At 40.9% G+C, this 9,365-nt stretch overlaps 1 protein-coding gene across 1 annotated transcript; it reads left to right on the top strand.

The window, feature by feature from the left end:
* Window positions 1–2,162: 2,162 nt before the first annotated feature.
* LOC126272597 (uncharacterized) lies at window positions 2,163–3,657 on the top strand. The gene is made up of 2 exons (XM_049975539.1): window positions 2,163–2,533; window positions 2,613–3,657. Exon 2 carries the CDS (start codon window positions 2,617–2,619, stop codon window positions 3,493–3,495), a length of 879 nt encoding a protein of 292 aa, XP_049831496.1. The 5' UTR covers window positions 2,163–2,533; window positions 2,613–2,616; the 3' UTR covers window positions 3,496–3,657.
* The last annotated feature ends 5,708 nt before the right edge of the window (window positions 3,658–9,365 follow it).

Genomic DNA, 9,365 nt, shown 5'->3' with positions numbered 1-9,365 from the left:
TATGCTTTGTTTTGCACCTATTATAGAGTAGTCTCTGTTCCTTTAGAAGATTCTTTACTGCGAATATATACCATGTAGGATCCCTCGCATCATGAACTGCTCTATTAGGTACAGTCTGACAAGTGAATGGTCAACTGTTCCGTTAAGCATGAGCCACTGTTCTTCACTCTCCTTTTCAGAGGTAAACGTTTCTAATATACGACGCTACTGCGTCTCTGTCTACTTTGCTGAATATATAAATCTTTATCAATGTTTTAGTTGATCTTTGTTCCTTGATAACCATTGTCGTCGCAGCTGCCTCATAACCACTAAGATGCTATGTGGAAATAAAGATATCACCTCTATTAGCTGCTTTTAGGTCCAATATATTTTCATCACGAGTGAGTTTCTGAACGATCTGTTCTAAATAGTTCTGAGAGAATGCATTTAGTAATGTTTTGCCGGATACTTGGCCACGCCCACCACTCACAGAACTTACATTTTCCCAATTGATAATTAGATGAAGTGATTTAGGGATGATGGGTCTGCCTTTAACTAGACGTATGGCAACAACGAATAGACAGACGATGGGGAAGCAAGCCACTCGCCATTTCAGTGCATGGCAAGAACAACTGACGGATAGCCATACCATCAAGAATCACTCCTTGATTTGGAGTAGGGACACTGCCGCCCTATATCTATACACGTGTGCAACACACGTCATAGACGTTTGGCAAGATCGCCTCCATTAGGCTATCAAACTTGGAAAATGTTTAACTGGTTCGTTGAGTCGTGGTACACATACATGTGAAGGTAGCCTATGTGTACTTTAATGGCCACACAGTGCATTCCTTTCACCTGTAAGGTAATCCTCAGCTAGGTGGAACTTTTCTCAACTGAAGGATGTTTACCTGAGAAGGCATGAAATCAATGATGCATCTCCGAATGTGTCTCGGTGGCTGTTATTTCCCTGTAGGTGCTGACTCATGCCTTCATCAAGGTAGCGTTCCCACACTTCCCAAACTGCGTCAGAATGAATTAATGAACACACTATGAACATGAGGATGCTTGTTTAACTCTTCCACCCTCCCCCCCCCCCCCCCCCCCCCAATCCCCCGCCTCTGCAAATGACCGCAATCCACTTGCGCGCATCTCGGACGCCGTGGAAACGAGAGAGCATGTCTTGGATCCAGCTCAGACCAATCTCTGTCACGTGTGAATACTGAACGGCTTTTTGTATGTCTTGGGATCTATGCTATGACGCGGTTCCGCAGGACAGAAGTGAATACTGCAATAGGCACCTGAGAGGAATGTCTGCAAGGCTCAGGCGGCAGTGTAACGAAACAGTCCCTGTTCTCGCTTCCTTTCTCTGTGTGACTGACGGTCAAATATTGCCCTACCAATACACTTCGTTGTCAGCCATGTTGTGTTTCACTGTTGGTCGTTTATTGTTTTCCTGGTTGCTTTAACTTTTATGAATAGCACAAGTGCTAAAGATGAAAGCACAAGTGCTAAAGATGAAAGCTGTAGTTGTAGTCAACAATAAAACTACGGGAGAACCATACCATTGGCCATGTTTTGACCGTATAAAATTCAACGTATATCTTGATGAAAGAACGTATTTTACGAGTTGCATATACATACACTACCAGTATTAACAAATTATTGAGAGAGCAGCTCCTTATACCCTGTACATATAAATGGTGAAGCAGACGTTATTTAGTAATAATCAGCGCCTGAGCCTCTTCGAATCAGTCACGGTTACGATGATGACACAGTTTGATTTTTCTTAATGTTCTCAGAACGCCATGTACTATTCTGTCTAGAGCAGGTCACAAAATCACACCCAACTCACAGCTGCATACCAGTCGCGAGTAATCTTAGCCACAGACACTCCACATGAAAATTTAGTTGTCTATACTTAATTTGCTACTGAGTGTTCTATTAGCAATGCGCCTGTTTTGGAACACACTTTTCATACGATCTGAGACAAAATGCCAAGAGTCCTCGTAAAACGTATGACGTGCAGTGACAAACAAGTATCACAGTTATATGTTCATCTTCGTGACGTTAGATTCAGATAAGATTTCCGCTTTGTTTCCACTTTAAGTTTACACTGCTTACGAACGCATGTTTGCGAGACTTCTTAAACGGTGATACCCGCCGCCTGTTTGAACATCGTAGATTAGAATGTGCTCCGTGTTTCCAACGAGCAGTCAGTGTGAGACAATGCGGTACTCAGACATCTTGACAGAGGAGTTACTTCTCTGCGCTGTTGCGGCGCGCATCGGTTCGCAAAACTTTACAGTGGAGGAGAAAAGTGTGAAAGTTGCCAGTGAGGATGTGATAGGTTTTACGTGTGCGCACGTCCGTATTTTTGTAACAGCAAGAGTCGAAGGGAACTGTGAGAATAATAGCAGGCGAGTGCAGTTTCATTTCTTCGCCAAAGTCATGCCAAATTTTCCGCTGCTGGATGACAGGAAGAGTTATACAGTGCAAGTGTTCCAGCGGGAAGCTGATTTCTTTTCGAAAATCCTGCCAACGCTGCGACGAGGTATTACGTGCACTTGTGAATGTTACGTGGCCAATCGCCAAGTTTTGGTACTGGATGACTTGTCAGTCCTTGGTTTCAGGACCATGGATTCGAGGCAGCTTTTCGACTACGGCCACTGCGAGACAATTCTGAAAACACTAGCCTACTTCCACGCAACCTCCGTGATTTACGAAGAGAAGCAGGGTTCGCGAGGCTACATCCAGGAGAAGTGGTCCACCGAAATCGACCAGGATTTTGAACTTTCGAAGGTAGACAGTCTGATAGACGGCTGGATGGTGGCCGGTGTTGAAGTTATTGCAACGCTCGCCGAGCAAGTCTGGCCAGGTGAAGAGGGCGCTGACATCGCTAGACGGATTAGAGGAAAACGCCGGGAAATCTGCCACCGTTTTCTCAAGCTGAGGAAGCCTTCCACAGTGCATCGGAACGTGGTGTGCCACGGCGACTTCTGGGCCAGCAACGTGATGGTCAAGTACGATGCCAGCGGCAGGCCGGAGTCTGCGAGGCTGATCGACTTCCAGCTGGTGCGGTACGCGCCGCCAGTCTTCGACGTGATGACCATCCTCCTGCTGAGCACGGATCAGGACTTCCGGGACCGCCACCTACACTCACTCCAGCAGGTGTATTTTTCGACGCTCTCGGCACAGATCGCAAGTGACGGGCTGGACGCCGAGCGGTGTTATACTCTTACGGAGTTCATCGAGTGCTGGCACGACATGGCTGCAGATCTCAGTATTATCGCTGCTATTCTCCAACCACAAGTACTGATGGACAGCCGCCGGCTGCGGCTTCTAATGGCCAATAGAGAATCGTACGATCGCTTTCTGTACATCGACCGGAGGAGAGAGGTGCTCGAGGAATTCTCCGTGGACGCTTTCTACAAAGCGAGAGTAACTGAAGCTGTCAAAGAGTTCGTTATTCTCAATTATGAGTGGATTCGTGGCGCAACTACAAAAAAATCGTGAATGTAACGTTTCTTGTTTTCTGAATAAAATAGATGATGGCTATTTGCAGCGTAGTACTTTTATAGAGTTTTGAAAAAAGTAAGTTAGAAGCTTTTACGATTCCAGTGGCATTTCACATATCAGATGTAAGTTTTTTCGATTCTCTATCTCTCCGTAACTAGTGTAGATCATAACGTCTCAACCACTGAAATATAACTGACTGATGGTACCACACCATAGTTATGGTGGTCGTAAGCTTATCATTTTATGAAATATGTGTTGATGATATTGTGTGCATTATTCAGTACACCACCAGTAGTGGCGCTTAGTTGATTTTTCACTTTTTGAATCAGTTTCCCTCTGCAATCTGGAGTTTTCCTACATCTCTGTTAGGACAGTGGTAGGCGGTGTATTTATGAGTGTGTGTGTGTGTGTGTGTGTCTGCCTTTATGGGCGGGCGTGCAGTGAAGAAAGATGTTTCTCTAGATGTGTCTATATGAGCTGTTATGAAGGAGACCCTGCTGATCAAACGTGTGACAACGTGCTATGTTGCCCTTAAAAGCCTGTTGAAGTTCAGTTCTTATTGATGCTAACTGTCCCGAAATAGTGTGGCTAATTATCAGCTGAATTCCTATCGTATATACAAACTTACGGGTCCGTATCAGTATCATTTCGAAGTCAAGCTACTTTGGTTGACTATATAATCGGACTAGAGAAGAGAGAAACAAATATGTGCGAATGTTACGACAATCTGTAATATCTCGTTTCACAACGGGTACAGCCTCCATTGCACTATTGACTATTGTTGCCGTGTGGCACATGCTGTCGAATCTCGTTTGTGCTTGTAGAATGTAACCCCTACTGTGTCGGCTTATTAAGAGACGATCTCTTTTTTTAAGTGGAATTTTACGTGACATTTAGATGTAACAATGTATTCGGTACAACAGTGTGTGTTAATAGAGAAGACAAAATACTAAAAAGGAGGATTTGGTGAAACAGTGTTTACCAGTACAACTATTAGAGGACAATGGAGCTAGCTTGTTTTGTTTAGTCCCAAAGCATGGCAAAGTGCAGTTGATAATATCGAGTTACGTATATGGAAACTTTTTGAACAGATACTGTACCTTGCTATATTAGTAGTGTACCTTATATAGCTTGGTCTCGATTAAACACAGAAGATCGGTAAACATTTGTTGCTACGGCTTCCTTGCTCAGCTTACACCATCTCTTGATCCAGCTTGTACCGCGCTGTCTGCTACCACCATACAGCAGTGGCAGTCAGTCGCTGCTGGAGAACCAGTTATTCAACGTCTTTTGCTGTCACTGTCAAGAAATGTCCTAAAAGCGAATATCACATCAGACTAATTTTTCCATTCTACATACACAAACTAATAAAATAAAACAATCTCCTGACGCTCTGCAACAACTGATTCGATCGCGAACCACTTTTCGGGTTTTTAGGCCACCATCAAGTGACAAATTAAAGTCGCAAATACAGATAAAATAACGTACGACTTACATAATGGTGTAGTACTACACAATGAGTATTAAGACGTGCAAAACGGAATTTGTCGTCGACGAAAGTCAGGTGATTATGTTTCGGGCCAAGACCTGTCTGTAAGCGTTCTGAAGTTATGGAATTCCATTACACTCGTCCCATAGACACCTTAGTAATTTGCAGTCATTATCTGTAATGAACTTGACTAAGAGCTTTGATGAGATAGACGCGAGGGAGTTTCACTTGTTTTCAACAATGTGTTGAAGGCTACAATTATCTTTTTTGTTGAGTGTCACGAAAGACGACGAATGTAGAACTGTCTATCGCAGGCAGAATATCAGTGATTTTATTTCAATTTGAAAATGTGTGAAAACTGAGCATATATTTATAACATTAAAATTTCAGTCTTAGGGCAAAATGTGAAAACCACAGTCACGTGGCTATTTCGATTTTGTGTTGGCGACATGCGCAGTACTTCAAGCTCCCTCTATAGATATTTCTGCTGTATGACGATCTACACAGACATTACCGATACAATTACGTCAGAGACGTGAAAAGATGAAATAAAGAGTGTTCACAAAGAACAGTATTACTCCTTTTGTATAATATGGATATCGTTACATTTTAGAAAAAAGGAATAATACAATCGATCTCATTATTATAATCAAACACAGGCGTAATCGAAACTCTTTCGTGTTATATTAACTTTAAAACATAAAATCTATGCTCATGGAACCTACGAAAGGATAGGGCTTAAAATGCGATGAGCAGCCTGTTTGACTGTTTCAAAATATAAAATTTGTGAAAAACTGCATATATTTTCTGTGACTCTCCGGGATGTATATGGTAGAGGTTATATTTTATCGTGCCACGTATTACACTTTATTCCCTTTCCATTCACGGATGCATCGTTGAAAGAATAACTGCATGTACTCTCCTGTCGGGTGTGATCTTTACCCAATTTCATCCGCACAACATGTAGTAGTTTGGTTTCCTCCCTGAAAAACTTTCTTCAAGTCTCGGAAATTATTGGTCCCATGCCGACTGCCATGTAGAAAGTTAATCTGGACCGAGTAAGCCACAATATTATATGTTCCAGGATTCTGCTACAAATATATGTGAGTGCCAATACGGCGGAATTTCTATGTATAACATTTCTTCTTGGTAGACGAATTCTCTCGCAAATTATGTATAGAACCGTCTGATCCTTGCGTGAATTGTGTGCGCGCTATTCATAATGGAATATGTTCAAACATGTAGAGTAAGGAGATTGACAAAACATCGTACCATTATGAAATGAAAGTTTACTATACAGCTATGATAATCTATGGCACATTTGCAATATTTGGCAAGTGAAACAGTGTGATATTAAGGAATATAGCGTCAAAATATCGTTGCACTGACTCGAAGAAGGCAAACAGGCTATGTGTGCCATCTCGAATTAGCCGTAGTTTTTACTCATCACAGGTGAGCGTTTTAGACATTTTCGATATTATTATTAATTTATTTATACGTCTGGAAAACAAGTCACAATAATGTTGGGCTTTTCATCATAAAATTTACAATGGAAATATATGGCTCAAAGATTACACACACGTAGGATATATATCTTTGTACGTCAATAGGACAGATGGTCGACCGTGGCCTTGCTGAAAGAAACATCTTCACATCTGCTGAAATGATTTAGAAAAACTACAGGAAGCCTAAATCCGGATGAACCGACAGAGCAAACTCCTTTCTCTAGAAAATGAGGTCAGTGACTTGACGATTGCACTGCGTCTTTCTGTTGGTCCTTAAGCAAAGTGTTCTTTGATCATACACAATCTAGCCCAGATGATTTAAAACATAGTTTTATCACTTCACACACTCACCTGCTTGTGACTCCTGAACGATGCATTCCTCGCTCTTCTTTCATTCTGTTCATAAAACTAACTGTATTGCCCAAAATTTTTAATTGTGCCCCCCGCATGTCTTCGTGTCCTACCTTCAGTCCGTCTGAAAAACTGTCAGCATACCGCAATGAACAGATGTTGAACTCTGAACAGTTCGATTAGCATCATGTGGTACAAGGTGTAGCAGTTGTCACCTTTCATTATTAACAACTCTAAGTCATTTAAGTAATTTTTATTTGTTTACTGTGCATTACTTACGAAGTATGTTTTAGCTGCTTTATAAAGAAATGTAATCATTTTCATCTTCTTGGACAATTCATTATACAAGTTTTATCTCTGGAACAAAACACGGTTTTGAATTTTTGTTTGTTTCTCCACTGTGAATGTAAGTCCAAAGTAGCTCTTGTTCAATTACAACCCATAGAACTACTGATGAAATACTTATTAATGTTTTCTCTAACATACAAAGCAGATTGTGATACACTCACATGGTGTAGTAAGGATAGCCAGCTTTTTTAAAGTATCTCTTTAAAATATGCCATACTACTACATCTATTGATTATTTTTATGACTCCTTTATGCAGTTATAAAATCGTGTCCATGTTTTGTGCCTTTGATGCCAAAAGAAGGATCTTTTAGAGTCGAATGTTATCAGCACGTTGTGCTCTCGGAGTTCTCTCACAAGCTCGTAACAGCCAATGCCTTGTGGTGACATAAAGTTCCCATATACTGGGTGCACCGCAAGACATTGGCTGTTACCACCTCGTGACATACACTCAGTATATGGGAACTGTATGTCACCTCAAGACAGTGGCTGTCGCGAACTTGTGACATACAGTTCCCATAAACACATAGAATATGGGAATTGTTTCTTTGCGTTCAATTGGCATTTATTACATACTGCTCAACTGCAACTAGCCGTGAGGGTTGAATTTGCTTTGTCTGTTACAGCAGTTCTAGATCAGTGCCTTGCTCTGTAAGACATTGTATAGTAACAACAGAATTGGACCTAATACCCTGACACGAGGCACATCTATGTTTACATGCTTCTTGTCTGGGAATTGATTTCTGACAAGTGACCTCTCTCTAACCTTTGCAACTTTTCCAGGTGAGACTGCAACCATTCACTTTGTGTTCATCTTATATCTAATGCTTCTAGGTTGTTTAATATTATTTTATAGTCAACTTTATCAAAGGCCTTGGACAAGTCTAAAAATATGGCTGTAACACGGTCGTCTTTCACAAGCTACGACATAATAGCGAATACAAACAGTGATCCAAGTACTGTAATATCTGTTTATTCCAGTGTTTGATCACAATATAAAGTCCTTCGACGATGACCAGTTTCAGTCAGTATTTTATTTTATCACGATTGGTTTCTACAATAGTTATGAAAATCTGAAAGTCTGTTACATTTATTTTACCTAATATATTTTCATTAATTATGGTTCTTATGTAAATGAACAATACCTCTAAGCCCACAGTAGCAACATCCACGAAGCATATAGGCAAACATATTTCTAGTAGCTACTGCACTTCAGTATGTTTTGTACAGTAACGCCAGTTCCAAAATGACTGTGTGGACGATGAGACCTATTTAACGCGATATTTTAGTGCAACGAGACGATGCTTTTCTCAGTGTATTTATATGTTTTGACGATGCCAGTACGGTCTTATCACATTAAGCCATGGCGTAGAACAGGTACGCTTTACCTTGTTTTATCTGGACATTTCCCAGTTTGTGTGAGGGTATATCGTGATATGAAATACTGTATTGTTTTGAAAGATAGACTGCCTACTAGTTGTATATCTTTATACTGCAGATTTAAATGTGGTCATTACTGACTGATATCGATCAATGTCGAAGGACTTGATACTGTGATCAAAGGCTGGAATAAAAAATATTTGACAGTCATCTTTGTCAAGAGCTTGAAGTACAAATGTCGTGAACTCTTTAATGACCGTTGTTGTACTTTTTCCATTTCGGAAACCGTACTGTGCTTCGTCGAAAGGGCTGTATTTCATTCATGTAACTCACTAGTCAATCTCTCATGACTGATTCAGTTATTTTTGAGAACGCAAACAGTAATCAAGCTTTCTTTTACTTTTCTTTACTTTCCGCATTACTTTTCTTAGGTAGGGCATGACTGGTGAGTGCTTTAGATGCTCTGCAAAAATACCTGAATTATAGGGCTCCATTACTACGTTCGTTAAAGGGACTTGCACAATGTCTATGGTCAATCCTAGGATTTTTGTGAGTCAGTTATCACTTCTTTCAACTCTGGCAATGTTTCTTGCAGAGTTTTATCGTGGTTCGGAATCTATGGTAATAGAAGTTTGCTGTGGGTGTCTGATTGAGTAAATCAGCTGTAAGGTCAGTGGAAGACAACGACATCTACCTCCTACAGGATCGTGCCTAGCATATTACAATGGTGTTCGAAACAGTCTTCGGATTGATGACTGCTTTACTATGCTGTCTATGTAAACATTCAAAACAAAGC

The sequence above is a fragment of the Schistocerca gregaria genome, chromosome 5 (genome assembly GCF_023897955.1).
Source record: "Schistocerca gregaria isolate iqSchGreg1 chromosome 5, iqSchGreg1.2, whole genome shotgun sequence".
Classification (NCBI taxonomy): Eukaryota; Metazoa; Arthropoda; class Insecta; order Orthoptera; family Acrididae; genus Schistocerca; species Schistocerca gregaria.
This window is presented reverse-complemented; position numbering and strand designations above follow the sequence as displayed.